Genomic DNA, 23,036 nt, shown 5'->3' on the forward strand with positions numbered 1-23,036 from the left:
ATTTCTTAAGTTAAAAAAAAAATGTAAACTTTCATGTAACTTCAACCCCTGTCAGAATACCAAGTGTTTTGTTTTGTTTTGCTTATGAATTGAGAGAGTTTTCTCATGTTTCTTTTCTGTCAGTCCCTGTACCTACCTTCATCCTCACTCCTAGGGAACCGCTGCTCTGTTGTGTTTGTTTGTCTGTTTGTTTTCTCACATGCATGTTGCCCATATAAAGACCTTCCTTTGTAGAATGCCTGCTGGTGTATGAAACTCATTTTAAAAAACTGATTTATTTTCTTTTTAAGATTCAGTTTTGAGAGTTCTTTATATATCTGGATGCAAGTTCTTTGTCAGGTACGGGTTTTGCAAATATTTTCTCCCAGTCTTTGGCTTGGTATTCATGTTGTTAATGGTGTCTTTTCATGGGCATAAGATTTTAATGTTTCTGAAGCTGAATTGATCAGTTTTTTTTCTTTTGTCCTTTACGTTTTGTATTCTTAGAAAACTTTGCCTGTATCTAGCACACAAGTTAAAGTTTTCACCCAGAAACTATTCAGTTTTAGCTTTTATGTTTAGATTTATAATCCATTTGTAATAAAATTTTCTGTATTCCCTGAAGTAGAGATTACGGTTCAGTTCCCCTCCACCTCCCAATATGGCTGTCAAGTTGTCAAGTGCTTTTTGTTGAAAAGATTTTCCTTTCTCCATTGAATTGCTTTAGCAATTAATAAGTGTGAATCTAAAGCTGGGCTCTTTATTCTGTTCCACTGATGTATATGCCTATCCCTACACCAGTACCATGCCATCCTGATCGCTGAATCTGTGGAGTGAGTCTTGAAGTGAGGTATTGTGAGTCCTCCAACTTCACTCACTTTCAAGATTGCTTTGGATTTTCCTGTGCCTGGTCATATAAATTTTAGAATCAGTCAGCCTCTACCAAAAAGCCTCATAGAATTATGATTGAGATTACATTGAAGCTATTGATCAGTTTGGAAGAATTGACAACTTAACACTATTGAATCTTTCAGTCCATGAACATAGCATACCTTCCATTTACTTGGGTCATCTGTCAGTGATGTTTTCTAGTTCTCATTGTAGAGGTTACCCTCAAAGTTAAAAAATTTACTTCTAAGTGTGTTATGATTGGTTAACTATTGTAAGATGTATTTTTAACATTTCATTTTCAATTAGTCACTCCTTATATACAGAAATGCAATAGATTTTTTTTTTTTAGGATTTTATTTATTTATTTGGCAGACAGAGATCACAAGTAGACAGAGAGGCAGACAGAGAGGCAGGCAGAGAGAGAGAAGAGGAAGCAGGTGCCCTGCTGAGCAGAGAACCCAATGCAGGGCTCCATCTCAGGACCCCGGGATCATGACCTGAGCTGGAGGCAGAGGTGTTAACCCACTTAGTCACTCAGGTGCCCCTACAATAGATTTTTTTTTAAAAAAGATTTTATTTATTTATTTGTCAGAGAGAGAGAGAGATAGGGCACAAGTCGGGGGAGCAGCAGGTAGAGGGAGAAGCAGATGCCTTGCTGAGCAAGGAGCCCAATGCGGGACTCAATCCCGCGACCCTGGGATCATGACCTGAGCCGAAGGCAGAGGCTTCACTGACTGAGCCACCGACGTGTCCCAACAATTGATTTTTTGTATTGATTTTGACTTTGTACTCTGTGCTCTTGCAAAATCCACTTTATCAGTTCTTTTATTGTTTTTTTAATTTTTTTAGGATGTTCTGCGTTAATAACCATGCTATCTGTGGCTAGGGTGTTTCAATTCTTCCTTTCTGATCTTAGACCTCTTTTTTCTTTTCCTTGTATTATCACATTACCTAAGAGCTCCAGTAAAACACTGGATAGTAATGGTGGGAGTGACACTCTTGTCTTCTTTTCTTGAGGAAAAAGATTGAGCATTCCATTATTAAGTATAAGTTAGCTATTAGGTTCTTTTTTTTTAAGATTTTATTTATTTACTTGAGAGAGAGAGAGAGCAAGGGAGAGAAAGGGACGAGGGGGAGGGGTAGAAAGAGAGGGAGAGGCAGACTCCCCACTGAGCAGGGAGCCCAGCCCGAAGAGGGACTTGATGCCAGGACTCTAGCATCATGACCTGAGCCAAAAGTAGATGCTTAACTGACTGAGCCACCCAGGCACCCTGTAAGACTTTTTGTAAATGCCTCTCACATTGAGGACTTCACGTTTTGCTTTGCCTTTGCTGAACCACATGTGCAATCTCTGTGTAGTTCTCTGAGCCTTGATGGGCTTCTTGGAGTTTTTCTCATGTGTATGTTGATTAGGGGTCCGAGAATTGGGCAGAATTTATGGATAACACTTTGAAGCTCTACTCTGTGCCTTTCTCCTTTTCTGGATATATCCCTTCAATTTTCAGCTGCTGTGATAGCTCAAACTTTGTGCCTTGATTCCTTAAGCACGTAGGACCACAGATGTCTATCCAAGTTCTAGCTGTCCTGTGTCTAAGGAAAGTCTCCAAAATGGGAAACTCTCTGAGTGCCATTCCTGTCTTTCAGATGCCCAGATCTGTCTGTGTCTAGTGACTCCCCAGTGTTTTCCGGATAACTTTTTTTTAACTAACAGCAATAGGACTATACTTTGAGATGCATTTTGTGGTGCGCCTGGGTGGCTCAGTCGTTAGGTGTCTCCATCAACAACTGTTGATTGTTCACAAAGACCCAATTTCTGTATGAACATAATTCAGATTACTACTGGTATACCTGTAAGAAACTTTGGAGTTTCATGCTGGCAAATCGAATTTAAAGTAAAATGGCGGTAGTATCCCATTTAGAATACAGAAGATCTAAGGTACAAGGCGTAGCTTTTTGAGAACAATTTTAACTTGGGCTTTGATAATGTTCTTAAAAATTATATCTAAATGACATTCATTGTGTGATGAACAAAGAAACTTTTATGTAGCAAATAATACCTTTCTTTCAGTATATTAGGCACATGGGCTTATTGTAAGGTTTGGGGGAAGCTTTATTACTTCTACTTATTACTTTTCAAAATGAAATGATGATTAGCATTTCCTGTCTCTTTTGATTAGTTTATTACTCTTATTATTTTTTTCCTTCCAAATAGAAAACCAAAATGGTATTTTTGGATATCAGTGTGCTAGTGCTTTAGACAAAGGAGGCCTGTGTGTGTGTGCATGTGTGTGTGTGTCTGTGTGATCTGCTTTTTTGTTATGTCATTTGGGAGGAAGTTAGGCACATTAATGATGTTATGATTGTTTTAATACTAACAAGGCCCTTTTAATCTGTAATGCTGGAAATATTTAATAGAAGCCTATTCATGGAAATGTCTTGTATGGGAAAAACATAGATTTAAACCGCTAAGTAGGTAAACTTATTGAGGCAAAGATTTAGGACCTGGCTGTTTCCAGTTTTCATTGGCTTTGTTTTATTTCACACATTTTCCCCTCTCACCACGCCAGCCCTAAACTCTTGAGGTGGTTAATTACAGCCGTCAGCCAAGCACACTTTGGCTTACTGTTTTGGTGGAAAGGATAAGGACAGAGTAATGATTTTACACTTTTCCTGAAGCCAAATCATAATGTGGGTCTTCAGATTTCAAGGAAAGACTTCCAAATAAATGACCATTTTAAAGTTAGACCAATTTTATTTACGTTTCAGACCATGTGGACGAGCGAACTGTGTGCAATGGAATTGCCCCTGAAAAAGATGTGGATGGATTTCATATCATCAACATTGGAAGACTGTGCCTTGACCAGCGTTCTCTCATACCTGCCACCGCCAGTGCTGTTTGGGAAATCATCAAGAGGACAGGTTGGTAACTTGAGGTCCACGGGACGCATTTGTGCAGTGCTCTGATAGAACCGTTTCCTTACTGAGTGAAAGAAAACGACAAGCCATAAAACCTCAGTCTGTAGAAAGCTGTAAAGTTTTAAAGTCAAAGAATAATCCAAAATTGAATAAAATGAGGAGCGCATGCCAGGTTACAGGTAACTGCCATTGAACCTTGTAGGAGAGAATTTTCCCAAGAGTAGGTTTGTCTCCCTCATTTTAAATTATACACTTAATGTGCATTTTCCAAAATGAATTGTGGTTTTCCTTACCTTTAAAAACAAAATGTGATGAACATATTGGAGCCATCTCTAAAGATCCTAGGTTTTTACTAGAGGCATTTACATCTGAATTATGCTCTAAGTGCAGTAATATACCCTTGGACCCTTGAGGTGTATAGAGAGATGTTTGTCTCTACTTTAATTAATTCCATACTGCCTTTATGTTTGTGACTGTCCTGCATCCCTACTGTCCCTTCTGTTTCTGACCACATCTTCTCCTTTTATCTTCTAGGATGGATTCTAGCACCATCCTCTTAGGACATTACTACTTGTAAAAACCTTAATTCTAACTTCTTCATTTTATGTACGAGTCAATTGTGCCCAAACCAAGTAGAGTGTGTTATATCTAAAAATTTTATCTTTCCTATCTTTTCGAGTCCGTGAAGTTCAGCACCTCTTTCTGATGGGGTAAAGGGCATGAGCTTTGTAAAAATAAATAAATAAATATATATATATATATATATATATATATATACATATACTTTTCCTTCACTTCATTTTGTTCCAGATTTGCTGAAAGTTTGATTGCCAATTAAGCTCAACATTGTTTTACTTTGCTTACTTTATAATTAGTAGTTAATATATTTTAAGTCTTTTCATGTCTAACTCTTCATGTGAATCTCCATGTTTAAAAGTAATTTAATGGCAACTTGAAAGTGTAGTTTTTTAATGAGGACAGTTACAGAGGAAGTGACAAATCTCTGAAGCGTAAAAAGAATATTCATAAATAATGAATGTGGCACATTATAGAGAAGCCACACAATAATGCAGATTTAATTAGAAGTTTTTAAAGAATGTTTTAGTTGGCTGTTCAAATGTTTAATTTGCTTCTTATTGTTGATTCTTCATTTAAATCAAACTCTATGTTTTAAGGAATTGAAACATTTGGGAAAAATGTGGTTGTAGCTGGAAGATCCAAGAATGTAGGGATGCCCATCGCCATGCTTTTGCACACTGACGGAGAGCACGAGCGGCCGGGAGGTAGGTCGGGCCTTGATTCTATATATTCTTGTGATTTTCTTCGTTCTTAAAATCGAGTCAGGACGTTTGGAAACGTGGCTCGGTATATTCGTAGATTTATGCAAATAAAAGCCTCCCTCCTCCTTCATCTAGTGATATGAGCACCTTGAAAATGAATAAAAGAATTGCTGGAAATATATGGCCCTTTTGTCCCTATTACTATTATTTTGGCCATATACACTTCCTTTAAATAATTGACAATACAAACATAAAGAAAAGTGGAAAGCCACTAAATACATAACAGTCTACGTTGTCAGTAGACTTCTGCATGCACACACACACACACACGCATGCACACAAACACACTGATGTATAGAAATAGAGATTTCTTATCATTATTAACCTTGGTGAATTCCAGTGTCTTGATCTTAAGTTTTTAAGCATTCCTTTTGGGATCTTTGCTGACATAAGACACCTGGAATAATTTCTTAAGCCACAAAGTCCTATGGAAAGAGAAGCCCAGCCATGACATATCACTTACCTAAAATAATGAATGAGACTTTTGAATATTCCTTTTCCTTCCTGGGCCTAAGGATTTAAATATTGCCAGTAATCAAAATGTATGTGCGGATCACAGTAAATTAGGGCCTGATGATGACGCCAGGTAACTTCAAAAAGCTTTAGTCTTGAGGAGCTCTTTGAAAGGCGAAATCTAGTAGTACGCACACAGTTTTCATGGTGAACATCGACAGCTCTAGCGTTACTGTTTGCTTCCAACTTAATCTACTAGGGCTTTTCTGTCTCTTAGGATGTAATATATTGATTCATATTTGCCTTTATGCAGTAATTTCTATGGTAAACAAGTTAAAACAACCAGAAATATTTACCTAGGTATACCATTTTTGTTGGAAAAAAATTTTTTTTCCAAAGATTTTATTTATTTATTTGACAGAGACACAGTGAGAGAGGGAACACAAGTAGGGGGAGCAAGAGAGGGAGAAGCAGGCTTCCGATCAGCAGGGAGCCTGATTTGGGGCTCAATTCTCAGACCTGAGATACCAGGACATGGATCCTAGGATATGGGATCCCAAGACATGGGATCATGACCTGAGCCAAAGGTAGACGTTTAATGATGGAGTCACCCAGGCACCCCTGTTGGAAGGTTTTGACTCTGTGTCAGTGTGCAAATTTTACTTCATTTTCAACATTTTATTTTCTTACCTCATTAATAACATAACAAGCAGCATTGTGTTGTTCCACAAACTGTATGGTACTTTCTGGTAAGTCCTCTTATTTCATTCTCAGTCATTCTGGCATATATTAATATTATTTGCATTTTGCAGCTAAAAGAAATGAACTTTAGAGGGTTCGGGTGACTTACCCAAGGCCACACGAGGAAATGCTGGAACCAGAGCTGGCAGCTGGATGCTGTCTGTGTTTAGGAGGACAGACTCGCCTCCTGCCGCACCCTGTGTCCTTGGATGAGATATTTATGCCGGGCGAGTCTCTACTGCCCATATCCGTGAAGCGCAAATAATATTAATATCTCCTTCACTGGGTTAATGTGAAAATCAGATGAGATCTGAACGTAAAGTTCTAATTCTGGTGCTGACATCATACGTTAAGTACACGCTTGCTCAGTGGGAACCGTGGCTGTTACTATTATTTCTGTTATATGCTTAACTCAATAATCTGTGGACATATTAACCATAATGTTTTGAATAACATGATCCAAGGCTAAGGATGTATTCTTCACCTTGGTTTGAAACTTTATTGTCTTTCTCTGGTAGGTTTTATGTTTCCTTTTTTGGGATCAAATCTAGTCTTTGCTGCAATAATTTGTGTAAACGTAGAATTTATAAAGTCTGTAAAGTATTTGATTGGAAATATGACATCATACTCTTCCAAATCATACTTTCCATTGTAATTTTTTTATAGATGTCAGTATATTATATGTTAAGTTCTTGATAAGTTTCCATTGTCCAAAATTCCTAAGTCTAAAAAAATCAATTTATTCCTTCTTTCCCTTCTTTACGCAATTTTAAAATTAGACATCCCCTGTCATAATGCATATTAACTTTATAAATACTTTATATACTTCATATTATAAAATATTCTCATGAATGCATGTTGAAAATTGAATTAAAGTGGAATTAGTTATAATACTGGTTACTCACAGGTCAGATAGTTAACTTTCCACTTATTATAGCAGCACCTAGGTGCCGTTATAATTACAGTATCTAAAACGTAACAAATTATATTAAAAATGATCTTGGGCCGTTTGCAACATGAGTGGTGTTTAACCTCATGCCTATTTAATGGGAGTGTGGTGACATATATGATTAATATAATGAATTGTTGAGAGCTGCTTACTGAAGATTTGGAGTCTGTGGGAAAGTTAATATTTCAAACGTCCCTGTCTGTTAGAGCAGTAATTATGTGCCGTGACTACATGTGCATTGTTAGCTAATGGAGATAATGAAGGAGGATTACCTCGGCAAATTCATATCTATAGAACTGTTCTGATGACACTCGCAATGTTGAGCGTTCGGCTCACGCTGTCTTTCTTTGCCAGAAGAGATTCAGAACCCCAATGATTCATTTGTGTCTTAAAGCCAAAGATAATCGTACGAGAAGAAAAATGGCCATACTGTAATTTAGCTTGATTAATATGTATCTACTCCTGGCTAGCTTTGAGTCCTGATTATTTAGGACATCAATCCCAGCTGTTTGGTGAGAAAGAGCCTATTTTAATTCCTCAAAGGCTTGAAATATTTAAAGGGCTGAGAATGTGCTCGAATCTTGAGGTAAAATGTAATGCTAATGCTTGACCCAGTGGGGTTCTGCAGGGAGAGTATCTTCTGTTGAGGACGAGGCATCACAGAAGGCTTTGTGGAGGACAGGGCATTTGAGCCACTCTGTAGTTTATAGAGAGCAGGTGAGAGATGGTTCCTGTCTTTCAAGAGCTCACAGTCTTGGTGGTGAAGTGGGACGTTGATCCAGAGGTACACAATATACATGTAAGGGTGTTTTAAATTATAAATATTCAATGGCATGAAATAAAATTCGCCATCTCTAAGCAAACATTGCATTTGCTTTGGGAAGCCTGTGGCTAATTTAGGGGATATAAAGATATTGACGATGGAGAATCTCTTCTCTTGAGCTCCACTCCTTATAGCGATGTTTGAGTACAGTTGTGACCTACTAGAGGACACTGTGTCTTCTTTTAACTTGATTGTATACCCAGGTTCACCTTTTTTTCAGAATGGAAACTGAATGCCATTGGTCTCAGCCCAATGTCTTCATTTTTTAGCTTTACTGTAAGGAAATAAGAGAGACATTCTTGAGTTTCTCTAACACAGAATTTCCTACAAGATAACAAAGTACCATAATAACCAGGTGTTAAGATTATTACTTGTCACCAAAAGAATACAGAATCTAATTTTATTTCAAGGTTTTTTTTAGAGTTGGTGTTTTTCTGTGTATTTTATATTCTTATGTAGGACATCCCATGTAGACAGACTCCCCCAAAATTGTCACGACATGTAGCTACATGCTTCTCCTTTGGCTGAAAGGTTGTGGTATCATTGCAGTTCCTACATTGATGCAGGAACTTTTTCTTTTTTTAAAGATTTATTTATTTGAGAGAACCAGAGAATGAGAACACAGTTGTGTGAGCGGAGAGGCGGGGCCGGGCGGGGGGATGGGCAGAGGGAGAAGGATAGAGTCCAAAGCAGACTCAGGGCTGAGTGCGGAGCTGGTGTCGAGCTTGATCTCACATCCCTGAGATCATGACCTGAGCTGAAACAAAGAGTCAGATGCCCAGGCTCCCCTCTACAGGGACTTTTTCAAATAGCATTTGAAAGGGACAGCAAGCCGATTATGCTTAGAGTTCTATGGGCTCAGGGGTCTTCTTGATTTCGCTCAGACAATATGCATTCAGTACTTAATTCTCCTGTGAAATGCTGCAGGGAAGACTGGTAGAAAAGACTTAGCTCTCTGTGTCTGGAAGATGACAGTCCGCATCTGCAGAGTTCATCTCTGGACACTGTTTTCTCCCGATGCGGCTTCTGCATTGAGGTTCAGCTTTTGAATTCCATCTGCCCTTCTGCTGCACCTTTCTATGTATCAGGTCATTTCTATTCAAGGGGCAGGCTATGTAAATGGAAAACCGTAAGATGTTTCGCCAAGAGAATGCCCTTCCTTTGTGAAAATGGGCTCCAGGTGTGAAAACGAACACCTGCCAGACTAGGACCGTTCTCTCTCCCCTCCAGGAGGTGCTGTCGGGAGGCAACCCGGGAGCAGACGTTCCAGGCAGTGCAGTGTGATCTGAGTGGTTTGTGTGATGGAGCTCAGCCCAGTGCCGGGCTGGGCCAGGCGCTTTCGGGTTTCAAAGAGAGGAGCCAAATAGGAACGCCTAGGAACGCAGGAGTCACGCAAAGGCTCACCCCACAGGCACTGAGACTTTGTCTTGTTGGCAGCAGAGTGGAGTGGGACGTGTGCTGCCTTCATGGAGTGAACCATTGTCAAACGGGGGCAGGGGGATGGCAAGCGTTTCCTCTCTGTTCCTCCCAGCCCACTACCCTGTTGGAAGGACCCGTGGTGAGAGATTGGAGATAGTATGTCTTATGATGCCTCTGTGCCCATGAGAGACCTTACTGAATTCCAGCACCGAGTTTGCATTGAAGATAGCAATAGGAAATAAAATGATTGTTCTAGTCTCCTTTTCTAAGCTGAATGATAAGAGTACTGCTTCATTGCTTTAAGATTTTATTTATTTGACAGAGAGAGAGCACAAGCCAGGGCAGGGTGAGAGGGAGAGGGAGAAGCAGACTCCATTGAGCAGGGAGTCTGATGTGGGGCTCAATCCCAGGACCCCTAGATCATGACCTGAGCTGTAGTCAGACACCTAACTGACGGAGCTGCCCAGGTGCCCTGAGTACTACTTAATTCTTAACATCTCCTAAATTCAACCAGCTCTTATCTGGAAAGCACTGTACTTGGAAAATAGCGTGTTTTCTTACATCAGGAGGCTGGAACTATTACATTCTCGCAACCATCATTAAACATTATTTATTGATTCATTTCTTTATTTTTTTAAGATTTTATTTATTTATTTGAGAGAGAGAGAGAGAGAGAGAGACAGAGACAGAGAGAGAGCAAGTGAGAACAAGCACCAGCAGGGGGCAGAGGGAGAAGCAGACTCCCCTTTGAGCAGAAAGCCTGAAGTGGGGGCTCCACTTCATGGGGCTTCATGATCCACTGGATCATGACCTGAGCCAAAGGCAGGTGCTTAAGTTACTGAGCCACCAAGGCACCCCTAACCTTTAAAAGGTAAAGTAAAGTTCACATCTTTCTCTTTCCCTCTCATTTTCTCTCTTTCCCCATGACCTCAGAGCATGAGACATTTATTTTATGACCAGCACAAAGCAGCCCTTTTTGTAGTGTCTCTAAGCCTGCATGTTCAAGGTACCACTCTATAGCTACATTCTTTTTTTAAAAATTATTTTATTTTATTTTATTTTATTTTATTTATTTTTTATTTATTTATTTGACAGAGAGTGATCACAAGTAGGCAGAGAGGCAGGCAGAGAGAGAGAAGAGGAAGCAGGCTCCCTGCTGAGCAGAGAGCCTGATGTGGGACTCGATTCCAGGACCCTGAGATCATGACCTGAGCCGAAGGCAGCGGCTTAGCCCTCTGAGCCACCCAGGCGCCCATCTATAGCTACATTCTATTACAGAAAGCTCAACCTCTTTTGCAGCTCTTGGCACAATTATGGTGACTAATCATTCATTGCTAACTGTTTAATGGTCGGCTTTCCTACTAGACTGCAAGCTCAGGAGGACAGAGAAATAGCTGATTTATTCACCATCATATTCCCCACCTCCATGACAAAGAAACCAGCTCCTCTGTAAGAAGACAGCAGTATCTATTAGCAGCTTGAGGGGGAAAAAAATAATTTTAAAGAAAAGGATAGATCCTGAGTGTTTTACTGGATAAACACGGTGATGTCTTTCAATTAATGTTGCCAGCAGTACCCTCCCCTCCATTCGCGGTGTCCTGAGATCTCCTCTCTCCTACCAATGATAGTCATAATCTTAAATCACTTAATTTAAGTGTCATTTAAGATTTAAAGTCTGCTACTGTTCTTCACTTCAGACCAAAAAATCCCACCTATTAGGCAAAACCAAAACTATCTTCTACTTGAAATTAGGAAAAATTTTGTCCATGGCATACTGCCCTGAACACACCTGATCTCATCTGAAATTATTAGAAATTCCTAAAATCTGGAAGAAAACATTTCAGTCTCTACAAAAGAAATAATTCATACCATAAATATAAGTGATGATTTAGTGATTTAAAAACATAAAGTCAGGGGTGCCTGAGAGGCTTAGTTGGTGGAGCTCCCAGCTCTTGGTTTTGGCTCAGGTCATGATCTCAGGTCCGTGAGACTGAACTCTGCTGGGCTCTACACTCAGCGGGGAGTCTACTTGAAGATTCTCTCTCTCCCCCTCTCTCCACGTACTTGCTCTCACTCCAAAATAAATAACTAAGTTTATAAAAATAAATAAAGTCAGTGCCAAGAGTGTTATTATATAAAGGTACTAAATATACTTAAATAGTGTGGGCTGTACTCTGTTTAATCAGTAAATATCTCTGAAGTCTCTTCTTTTTTCTTCTTCTTATAATTTGTTGCTTTTTGTATTTTGAAGTCTTTTTCTATTTCCCATTGTGTATATTTCTCTACACTTTCAAGGCATCTCAGTGCTGCTCCTCTGTACCCTCTCCCTCATCGTTCTCTTTTTAACCCCTTACCTGTCATTCTTCAGCCTCTCAGGTAGCGGCATGCCCTCTTACTCATGTCTTGTATGTCAGCTCAGATAGAAGCCTGGGGCAGGTTTTTCTGATAGCGCGTCTCACCCTCTCACACACACCATCATGGATGCACTGAAGAACTTTTCCTTCACGTCATTGGTCAGTTTGTGATAACCATTTCTTAGTGTCCTTATTTAATTACTGTTCATCCACATTCACTAGACTGTTAACCCCACAAAAGCAAAGACCACATCTGCTTATCTGCCCATTTTATCTCCAGCACCTCACACAATAGCTGTCCAGAGTCTTTGTTCAACAAATGAATGGGTAAATTTACTTTACTCCTGGAAGAGTATCATGAAAATTTTAATACAACTATTCATAAGCTGTATTCTTAGCAGCACCCGATGTACCACAAAATCTTAAATGGGTTTGATTTTTTTTTAAAGGGGGAGGTGTTGTTCAAAATAAATCTGGGAAATCTGGATTAAATAAATCAATGTAGGGGTACCTGGGTGGCTTAGTGGGTTAAATCCTCTGTCTTTGGCTCAGGTCATGATTCCAGGGTCCTGGGGTCGAGCCCCACATCAGGCTCTCTGCTCTTCGGGGAGTCTGCTTCCCTTCCTCTTTCTGCCTGCTTCTCTGCCTACTTGTGGTCTCTGTCTCTGTCAAATAAATAAATATAATCTTAAAAAAAATCAATCAATCACTTGACGGTGATATTTCTCAGAGACTTTAATATAGTGATAGAGTATATAGTCTTTAACATGGTAAGCACTGTGACTCTCTGGCTCTGGAAGTTGGTTTTCATTTTTTGTTTTTTTTCCCTAACAAAATACATATCTCTGTATTTATATTTGCTATATTTGCCCCTGGATATTTGCTGTGTTTGCACTAGCATGCCCCCAGAGGTCTAGCGTTTTTCCACAGAGAGGTTGCCGAGTAGGGCTGTAAGCAGTGCAGTGCACTTCAAGAAGCCTGAATATTTCACTCTCAAATGCAGGCAGAACTCTTGGGTTCTTGGGAGCACTTATTTAGTATTCGTGTCTGATCTTTTAAGCCATGTTTGCGGAATCGGACATTGTAGGAAGGTCCTTGAGTTTATTTTCATCTGTTAATCTTGGAGAGTAGAAAATAAGTGCATAATTATATAAAGCTGTAACGAACAGACCCCTCCCCTACCAACACACACACACCCCTTCCAGTCAGAGCAGCTAGAAAGGACAGAACAGTACTTTGGCTCATGCCAGCACCCCTTGTCCCGTGGCTAAGCCGATGGGCCCATTTTGGCAAGAGTTTGATCACTTTTTTTTTTTTTTTTTAAATATATAGCTTAAAATCTGTTTCACAATCAGAACGTCTATCAGTCCTGACTTGGCAACTTGGTACCGTGGAGAATTTGGTCACCTGCAGAACTGATTCATGTCAATGACTCAAAACATTTCATTCCTATTAATAGGAAAATAATCCTAGAAATAGAAGGTTTCAAAACCAATATCTTCATTTATGACTGCCACACTGTTCACATCATAGCTGCAGCCTTGAATGGCAAAGCCTGACTCCTGGAGCAGGAGAATTTGGCGTCAGTGAGCATGGGCTCTTTGGTTCCGTTGCCTGAACACATATTCTGTTCCTGCATGTCCCTGTGAGGTCAGAGTATGCATGGTTGTTGGGAGAGTTAAGCGAGCTGATACCTGTAAAGGATTTAGTATTCACACATGGTGAGTATTGAGGACAGGCTAGCTATCACAGTATACTTATTCTAAAAAGTATTCAAAGTGGGCCACAACAGTATATGAAACACCATGCCATTGTGAAATAGTTAAAAGGGAGAAGCAAGGCCTAGAACTAAGAGCCAAGAATAAGGCTATTAAAAATAGGCCTGTCATTAAATCTTCACGGATATATTACCACTGCCAAGCACATTGCTTTTTATGTACTAGTGCTGAATATATGTTGGGTGAATGTGTTTGAGTCTAAGCTATACTTTATGATTAGGTCACTAATTTCATTTTGAGAGCTCCTTCACAGGAAAAAAATGATTGGTTGTCCAATTACATGTTTTTAGAATTAAAAATAAATACATGCTCAGGATAAATAAAATGGTTTTTGGTGTTAAGACTGAAAAATAATTTCTCCTGAGGGTTCTTATAAGCAGGAAACTATGTAATGAACTGAATAATATTCATAACAGGCTTTTTAATTTGATGAAATGGCCACATTATATAGGGCTATTTCTGTTATTGCTTAAGCACAGATCAAAGCTACCACTGGCATGCATTTCTTTTATGTCACTAGATATTTCTTCTCATCCTCTGTTTCTGGGTCATTCTGTTCTTCCCAACTTCTAAACCAGTGCTCCTCAACTTCAGCTGCCCACTGAAATCACTGTGGGGCTTTTAAAAATGCGGCTGCCAGAGCCCAACACAGAACAATTAAATCACAATCTTCCAGATGGACCTATCAGTATCAGTATCAGTATTTTTTAAAATGCTCCATAGAGGATTCTAATGTGGTCAGGGTGAGGACAACTGCTGAGAACATTGCAATAAGCCTAGGGCTTCGCTTGTCATTCCAGAGCCATTCCTAGGTCATCTTTTCTAGTCCCATAGCCTTAAACACCTTCTGTATTTCCTATGTGTCAAGACCCATGTAACCACCGTCCACTTGACACGCCCACTTGGATGGCCAATAGGCACTTCAAACTTACATATGCAAACCTTCAATCTTAATTTTACTCCCCATAGTCTGTCCTGCTTTCGGAAGTGGCACTGTCACTTCGCCCCGCTGCTCAGGCCACCCTTTACCACTCTCTCTTACATCTCTTATCTTACCCATTAACCCATGTTTAAAATATACCCATGATCACCTCCACCAAAGGTTCTAGGTCGACAGCCATTGTCTTTCCCTCAGAGCACTATGAAGTTTATGAACCAGTTTCTCTGCATCCATCCTCGTCCCTTCTCTCACCCGCGGCTTCCCATAATGCTTAGCACGACATGACGTCAGAATAAAACCCAGAGCCCTTCACGTGATGTGCAAGACGTACAGGAGCTGGCCTGGGCTGCGTGTTTTTACTCACTTCCTCCCGTTCTCAGCCGTGGCTGGAGGGCGGTGACGGAGGGTGAGAACGGGAGGAAGTGAATCCAGAATAACAGCACAGGTGATATATTGATAAGGTGGTGGGGACAGCTCGAGGAGGTGACGTTTGGGGAGAAACCCAAAGGAAATTAAAAAAAAAGGAAATAGAGACCTTCAGTAAATGGAATTCAGGAGTTGGGAGAATGAAGAACTGTTTCACACTGTCTCAAGATCTGGAAAATGGCCTCTTGATCATTTTACAAATGGTAAAAAGTAAAGCTAAAACCTTTTTGTATTACAGGCATTAGCTGGCCCCTTATCAGTATTTTCTGTCATTAGCTGGCCGCTTATCGGTACTATTGCTACAGGCCAGCAGTAGATTCAGATTCAGTGGAATCTGAAGGCAGAATTTATCCAGAGGAAAAAGAGGTGTCATCCAAGATCCCTCAGTGGCTTCCCAATTGTCCAGCCATGCTGTTCTGCCAACTGACGTGACGATGTCGTGGTTGCCGGCTCTGATGTTGTAACTGTGAACCCGGGCAGTGTTGCTTTTGTCCGCCCGATGCAGACAGAGGCTGTGGCTTGCCATAATTAGAGCTTGGGCGCTAGAGCCAGACTGAATTAGTTTGAATTCGGGCTCTTAGATGGTTTGTAGGACTTTGGACAAATTACTGGACTTCTTGCGTCTCCTCAGGTTCCTCGTTTGTCAAATACAAATAACATTAGCGTCTACCTCATAAAAAAACACTCTCGTGGTGTCTTGTGAAGATTGTGTGATAGGAAAATGTATGATAATTTTATGTAAGGTGCTAGAACAATGTTTGATGTGTAGCGAGTTCTTACATAAGGGTCATCGTAACCACGTATATATAGGCTCTGTCCATTTAGCTGCTACAGAGTATTTCTCTGTAGAGGGGTTTTTGCTCTTTTGTTGTGTGCTACAAGCTGCGATCACAGCTTACGACGAGGGTAAGAAACACATATTTCCAGTCCAGAGTCTTTAGACCTCTAGAGGCATTTGTCCAAAAACAGAACTCAGGCCACTTTTCTCCTTTGGATGCTGTTCTGGTGTTGAATACTGAGTTTTCCTGTCTATAATTTTCTCAGTATTTTGCCTCTATTTTTATTTTTATTTTTATTTTTTTAGAGGGAGAGGCAGGGGGAAGGGGCAGAGAGAGAGTGTGAATCTTAGGTGGGCTCACACCCAGCACGGAGCTCGATACAAGCGTCACGACCCTGAGATTGTGACCTGAGCTGAAATCAAGAGTTGGACTGACTGAGCCACCAGGTGCCTCTCCTTTAAACCAGACCATTGAATGAGTTAATGTATATCAGGAATGACTCCGTTTTCTCTTATCCAGAGAAAACGACAAGGTAAATGCATACGTGTAAGAGTCGAGCCCCTACTGGACTGGCCATTTTGCTTCATCCACCAATGCAGGTATTTAAAGATTTGCCTCATGGAAAAGGACGTTGAGACTTGTTCTGTGCTGCTGTTGAAGACAGATCTAGGATCATGATAAAAGTTGCAAAAAGTGAGACCTCGGCTCTTGCGAGGAAGAAGTTTCTAACTGGGCTAAATAAATGCCTGTCTTGCATTTTTATGGGAAATAGTTATCCATGGGCCTGGATGGTGAAAACATAGGGGGAATGAAGCAGAAGCAAAATAAATTCTACTCACATCAAGAATCTTTCTTCCCTAAGACCTTTGACTGCTCCTACACTGTTCTCAGCTACAGGAGAAGGTAGTGCTCGGTGCCGACCCTGTGGCTTATACCGCCTTTTAATGTGGAACTGACCACACTGTGTATTCTCATCCTGATTTGCATAACTGTTTCTCCCGTGAGCATGTGGGATTGTCTGTCTCCGTTGCTTAGCATGGTTCTGGGATTATTTCTTGATTATCGAATAAGCGAAGGCAGGAAATGACCTAGAAACGTCCAACAAAAATAAACTCCTCATTTCGAGTCATTTAAACAACAACAACAAAAAATGCTACTTGAAAATGAAGCATATTGTGCTGTTTGTTCCAGCGTCTTTTTAAGTAGCAAGTATTTTTTTCCTCAAATTGGCACTCTGTGTTAGTTGCTAAAACTCTTTGCCACAATCTGCAGTTTTGCATAAATTACAGTGTAATCATAGCCTAGAAAACTGCTCAGACAGCTCCCAGTAGACAATTCTTGATTGACCGTGGACTTCTATACAGCAAGAAGCCTATCTTGCCCAGAAGTTAATTATTAAGTTCTAACAGAACTCTCAGATTCCAGGAGATAGGTCCTAACTTTTTTTACTCTTGCTGTATCTTACAAACATGATGTCAAACACCGGGTACCGCGAAATTGCTTAAGACTCTGCTTATAAAAGTTTTTATCTGGGTCTGTGCGATAGTTAGAAAAATTAGGCCCTCGCCCAGGCTGGTATCACATGCACAGTAAGAGGATAAAGCTGAGTGTGGGAAAAAGTCATCTGAGGGTCAGAGATACGCATCATTCTGCCGAGTAGGTGCTGGGGCTTGTCCGTGCTGGTCACCCCAGGGAAGAGCTGAGGAGTTAGGATTAGGGGCAGCGAGCCAGAGGATTCGCGGAAGAAAAGTAAGAGGGCGCCAGACCTGAAAACAGGAATGACAAGACCTCTCACAGCTTCACTAGGCAGACAGTGTTCAGGCTCGCTGGCCTGCAGCCCCGGGAGCAGGTACCGCGGCTCTCAGCACCAAGGGCCAAAGGCCGAGAGACTGAGGCATGATTTAAACACATTTGCCTTTAACGCCCCCGCCGGTTGACCTCTCTTTTGCTGTCACCCTTGGTCTCTCGAGTTGTAGGCTGAAAGCCTCTCCGTGGGTTGATATTGTTATAATCAGAAACTCATCAAGGTTGGGGGGGTTTGGTTTTGATTTTTGTTGGGGGGTCTCTCATGCAGCAGGACACTGTCGCAGGGGTCACTAAAGTCTAAGGGGACCTTTCCGCATTCAGGGGGATTGTCTTAAGGGAGAGGTGGGAGGATGCTTCGTAGGTTCGCTGTGGGGTCGTTTGAAGCAGGTACTTGACATTTCTTGACGGTGTCGAGCAAGTGAAGGGGAGAGGAGGCAGAAGGGAGCCTCACAGGCTTCTGCCCAGGGTAGCCGGGCGCGAGTGGTACCGTTGACCGAAATGCAGCTGCTCTCAAGCGCTACCAGGCCCATGGCCTCTCCTTGTTCTTCCTTTCCAAACCTGTGCCCGTTATTGTCTTTCACTTGTCCTTACTGACTTGAGGATGAAATTATATTCTTCCAAAACAATGCACAACTACCAGTTTTTATTGGAATTTTATTAAATATGTAATGAACATAGAATTATTAATCTTCAGGATATGGAGTCTTTTATCCAATAATTTTTAAAAAAAATTAATTAATTTATTTATTTATTAACATAGAATGTATTATTTGCTTCAGGGGTACAGGTCTGTGCCTAGTTCTTCAGTCTTGTGTCTTTTGGTGTTGTTCTGGAGATTTTTCTTTTTTCAGATGGATTTTGCACATTTATGTTAAGTTTATTTATTTAAGATATGTATTTTATCTTTTGTATTGTTATTATAATGGAGTCTTTCACTTTTTCTTCTAAGGTGTTGTTACATATGAAAGCTGTTTATTACTGTATATTTTCTACTTGGCAATTTATTGAATTCTCTCACTGCTTTTGAAAGTAGAAGTCTTAGACTTACTTAACATTAACACCTTACCTTCTAATTTCTTTTGTTTCCTTTTTGTTCTTTATCTAAGTTTTTAAGTTGAGTTATTGATTTTCTTATTTAATTTATTGATATAATAATTTAGGTCTATGAATTTTCCTCTGTGCTTTCTTTTATCTTTATTTTATAGGATCTAATATATAGTAATTTCATTATAAATGTTTCTAGAAATCCTGTACTCTTATTTTGTGTTTTCTTTCTGACTCAAGAATTATCTATTATTTATTTATTTTTTAAGATTTTATTTATTTGAGAGAGAGAGGCAGAGAGAGAGAGAGAGAGAGAGAGAGAAGCAGGCTCCCTGCTGAGCATGCAGTCCAATATGGGGCTCCGATCCCAGGACCCCGGGATCATGCCTTGAGGTGTAGGCAGACATTTAACTGCCTGAGCCGCCCAGGTGCCCCAACCCAAGAATTATTCAAAAAAATTCCAGTGGAAGAACCTTGTAATTTCTGATCTTTTTTCAATAATTATAACTTCATTGATTTGTGATCAAAGGAAATATCTGGTTTATATAGCTATTTTTTTAGTATTAATTGAATTCTTTTTATATCTGAAGTCATATCACTTAAAAAATATTCATTGGTCACATGGAAAAAATATATGTTCTACCTTCAAAGTGTGATATATTACAATCAGGCATATAACATTAATTATATTATGTACATTTTCTATATCTTTGAACTGTTGTGCATTGAGAAAGATGAATTAAATTCAGCAAATACAATGTGTTTCTTTTTCAGTTTGTAGCCCCTGTAATTTCTGTGCATGAACTATATTTCTTTTATATATTATATATTTGTCATTGTTGTATGCTCTTTTGAATCATGTCTTTGCATTATAGTGTGTATTTCTTTGTCCTATTTAATGCTGAATTTCTCTTTATTTGACAATAGAACATATTATATTTTTTGTCATTTCCCTGTTACACATTTGCCCATTTTTTATTTTTAACATTTCCAAACAGCTTTGTTTTAGATATACCTTACATAAAGTAAAGAATTAGATTTCGTTTTTGCTTTGTGAGCCAATTTGGAAATATTATTCTTTTAAATAGGTAACTTAGGAAAATTTATTATGATGATAAATGTATAAGATGTGAACTGTCATTATTTTCTGTTCTATTTGTTTTTGTGGCTTTTATTTTTTTTTTACATTTTTTTTCTTTCTTGTGTATGGTTCTTCTGATACTTAGGGAGGTTTATTTTTACTCTAATAGTTTTAACTTTACACAGTACTCTTAGTTCTCTTTTCTTTATATGGTATCTATTGACACTCTAATTTTAAGAAATGATAGGAATACTTTCTTTTTCTTCCCTGATTCCATTTCTTTTTTCTCCTACTTGATATTTGCCAATAAAAATGATCTCTTAATATTTTACCTTATACTTCTAAATTTTCTTATACTTCTATTATTTGATTGATCGACTTTAAATGTTTTCTGTTGATTCTAGTCCTTAGATAGTAGGTGGACATCAAGCTTTCTCATTTTTGCTCATCTTTTTTTTTATTATAATATGTTAGTCACCATACAGTACATCATTAGTTTTTACTGTAGTTTTCCATGATTCATTGTTTGCATATAACACCCAGGGATCCATGCAATCCTTGGGTTTGCCATTTTTAAAATGCATTCTTTTATTTACTTTAAAAATAGAGTAAAATTCACTCTTTTGGGTGTACAGTTCCATGAATTTAGACAAACGCATGTAGTCACATCACTACCACTAGAATCAGAACAACTCCATCACGCCCTGGATACTCCCGGGCTGGTTTCCAGATGGCATCTTTTTACTAATTCTGTGTCAAATCTTTTTGTTGTTGTTGTTACTTACCATTGAATGAGTTGGGTTTCTTGGATCTGCTGTTCACAGGGTAGTTCTGCTGGGGGTTGGGGAGGAGGTGCCAGGCTGTCCTCAGATCCCTCCTTCACCACTTACACAGACTCAGACTGCTTCCTGCTGAAGTGGCTCCTCCATGGGAGCTCTCCTTTACCAGCCGCCATGAGCTTGACTGGATCCAAGAGGGCTTCTTCCGCATGTATTTCTCTCTTTGCTACAGATGAGAGATTGACCTGAGCCCTCCACCTTCACACAGTATGTCTCTGCACTCATTTTCAGAGACCAGCCGCTCCTGGCCTTCTCACTCTCTGCATGTCTTTGTGGCCTGTCTTCCTGTGTGGTGTATGCTAGCTGTGCCAGTCCTGTGCTCAAATATTTTTTGGTGTCTGTGAAAAATATGTCTTCTAGTTTTGCTGAAAATGGAGATCGTGGAGTTTTCGTTGTTGTGATTAAATGTGCAGCATTTGTATGTTCTAGGAGAAGAGAGAAGGCCCTGTCTCACACAGCTGGGTCTTCAACGGAAGTTCTTCTGTGACTTCCCTCTCCCAGCATGTCTTTCACTCCTCTTCCTTGGCTCACTCTTGAAGCGCTGCAAACCCCTCAGGCTGCTGAGCTCTCTTATTCACATATCAGTTCCTTAAATACTTCCTGTTCTATTTTATACCTCTTTGTCATTTCCTAAAAACACAACTTCAAAATTAGTCCATTTTTTTCTGGTTATTCTGTTGTCTTGGAATGCCCTTTCTTTCTTTCCTTAATTAGTATGCCCTTGCTCATACTTTGAGACCTAAAAAAAAGGATACTGTCTCCTTTAGGAACCCTTCCTAGACACCCTCAAGAGAAGACGCAGAATTAATTTCTCAGCTGTGTTTCCACAATATATTGCCCCATTTTGGGTGCCCTTATCTTGCTGTTTTCAGTATTTACAGACCTTGTTATCAGACCAGTGAGTATCCCCTGCATTTACGTATTAACCCATCAATACAGAACTTTCTGATGCTGTGTTTCTAGAACCTTACTTTTAGCTCTCTTATGATGGTCAGCACATACTCTCATATGGTCTTAGCTGATTTTCTGCTGGTAATTGAAGAGTATGATATTCTGGGTGATTTAGGTTTTCTTTTCTAGATGTGTTCTTAATTGCAAAGCAATTTTCCTGCTCTTAGGCTGTAACTGAATCTCCTCTATAATTGGAACATTCATAAATTTTGAAAAAGCTCAGTAACCATTAATGGACATTCTTCTCCATTCCAGGTGATGCAACAGTGACCATAGCTCACAGATATACTCCTAAAGAACAACTGAAGACCCATACTCAGCTGGCAGATATTATCATAGTAGCTGCTGGTAAGTCTTCGGTGGCTGTTAATTTGGTAAAATGTCATCAGCAGAGCAATTCCTGCCCTAATTGCTGACATGTCCATAAAAACAGTTTCTTGGGAGAGTTAGGCCTACATATGACTAACTTCCCTTGACCGGATCTTGTTTCTGGGCAATTATTATATTGGCTCGTTGTGCCTACGTTAACATTTGTCACTTCATTATGGAAAACCCAAATAGCCTTTGGAATGACAGATTAAGCACAAGAACGAACATGCACGTTGCCAGTTCCTTCAGAGATGTGGTTGATTCTAAACATGAATGAGTTATGGGGAAACGGGTAGGAAATGCTCTTGAAAAGATAGCCAGGGCTAGCTCATGTAGGGCCTTGGGAAGGACTTTGATATATGCCAAGGATGGCTGGGAGCAGGAGATTGACGTGGCCTATGGTTTTAAGAGTGCTTAAACTATGTTTAAAGAGTGTGGACTTGAGAAGGAGGAACAGAGAAGAGGTATTGGGTTTTCATTTATGGGATCAATGATTTTTCATAATTTGTTTTATATTTGAAGCGTACAAAATAATTCTACCCTGTACTTCTACCTCTACTCTTGCCACATAACATTTCTACATTGAAGATGATTGTGACTCTTCTTGCTTTATCCAGGGCTTGAATGAGAGCCTTTTTCATTTTGTTTATCAATTAGGTATTATTGGTGATTTTTAGACTTCACATTTGAATTGCTGGGTGGTTATAAACTGTAAAGGAAGAGTAGAAGTTCCAAAGGAAATTGAGTTTGATGAAGAGAATGATAGCTCAAATTAGTTTCAACCAAATTTAGTTTACTTTCTTATTCTGATATAGGCCCTTCTCTGGAAATCAGAATATATGTGTGATGACTCCAGGTAGAGTAATTTGCATCCTGATAGAGTAAAAATACAAATACCCCCTTTTTAGGAAGTCCCCAGTAAGCTGGTACATCTAACCACATTTCCAGTTTTTCTGAGTAACTATATATTCAGGTGATACTGAATGCAAATTTTTGAATGGGATTGACAGAAGGAAGACAGACGTTTAGAGAAGCAATAAACTTTTTTGGACCCCAGATAACGTTAAGTGAAATACTGCCACAGCAACTGATGTATTCATAGAAGACAAATATTAAACTTACTTCTTTTTAGAAACACTTGGATTCACATGCCAGAGT

At 39.6% G+C, this 23,036-nt stretch overlaps 1 protein-coding gene across 6 annotated transcripts in view; it reads left to right on the forward strand.

The window, feature by feature from the left end:
- MTHFD2L (methylenetetrahydrofolate dehydrogenase (NADP+ dependent) 2 like) overlaps nt 1-23,036 on the forward strand; it is a 127,753-nt gene that overhangs the window by 34,979 nt on the left and 69,738 nt on the right. For all 6 annotated transcript variants that reach the window (XR_006606727.1, XM_045079867.1, XM_045079870.1 and 3 more), the window contains 3 exons: nt 3,637-3,789; nt 4,962-5,069; nt 21,765-21,857. Coding sequence is in view for 5 of the 6 variants with exons in the window: in XM_045079867.1 (XP_044935802.1) it covers nt 3,637-3,789; nt 4,962-5,069; nt 21,765-21,857 (354 nt within the window). In the remaining variant the exon portion in view is untranslated. The remainder of the gene's footprint in view (nt 1-3,636; nt 3,790-4,961; nt 5,070-21,764; nt 21,858-23,036) is intronic.

Source organism: Mustela putorius, unplaced genomic scaffold, assembly GCF_011764305.1.
Source record: "Mustela putorius furo isolate JIRA1106 unplaced genomic scaffold, ASM1176430v1.1 tig00000430_pilon_pilon_pilon, whole genome shotgun sequence".
In the NCBI taxonomy this organism is placed as follows: Eukaryota; Metazoa; Chordata; class Mammalia; order Carnivora; family Mustelidae; genus Mustela; species Mustela putorius.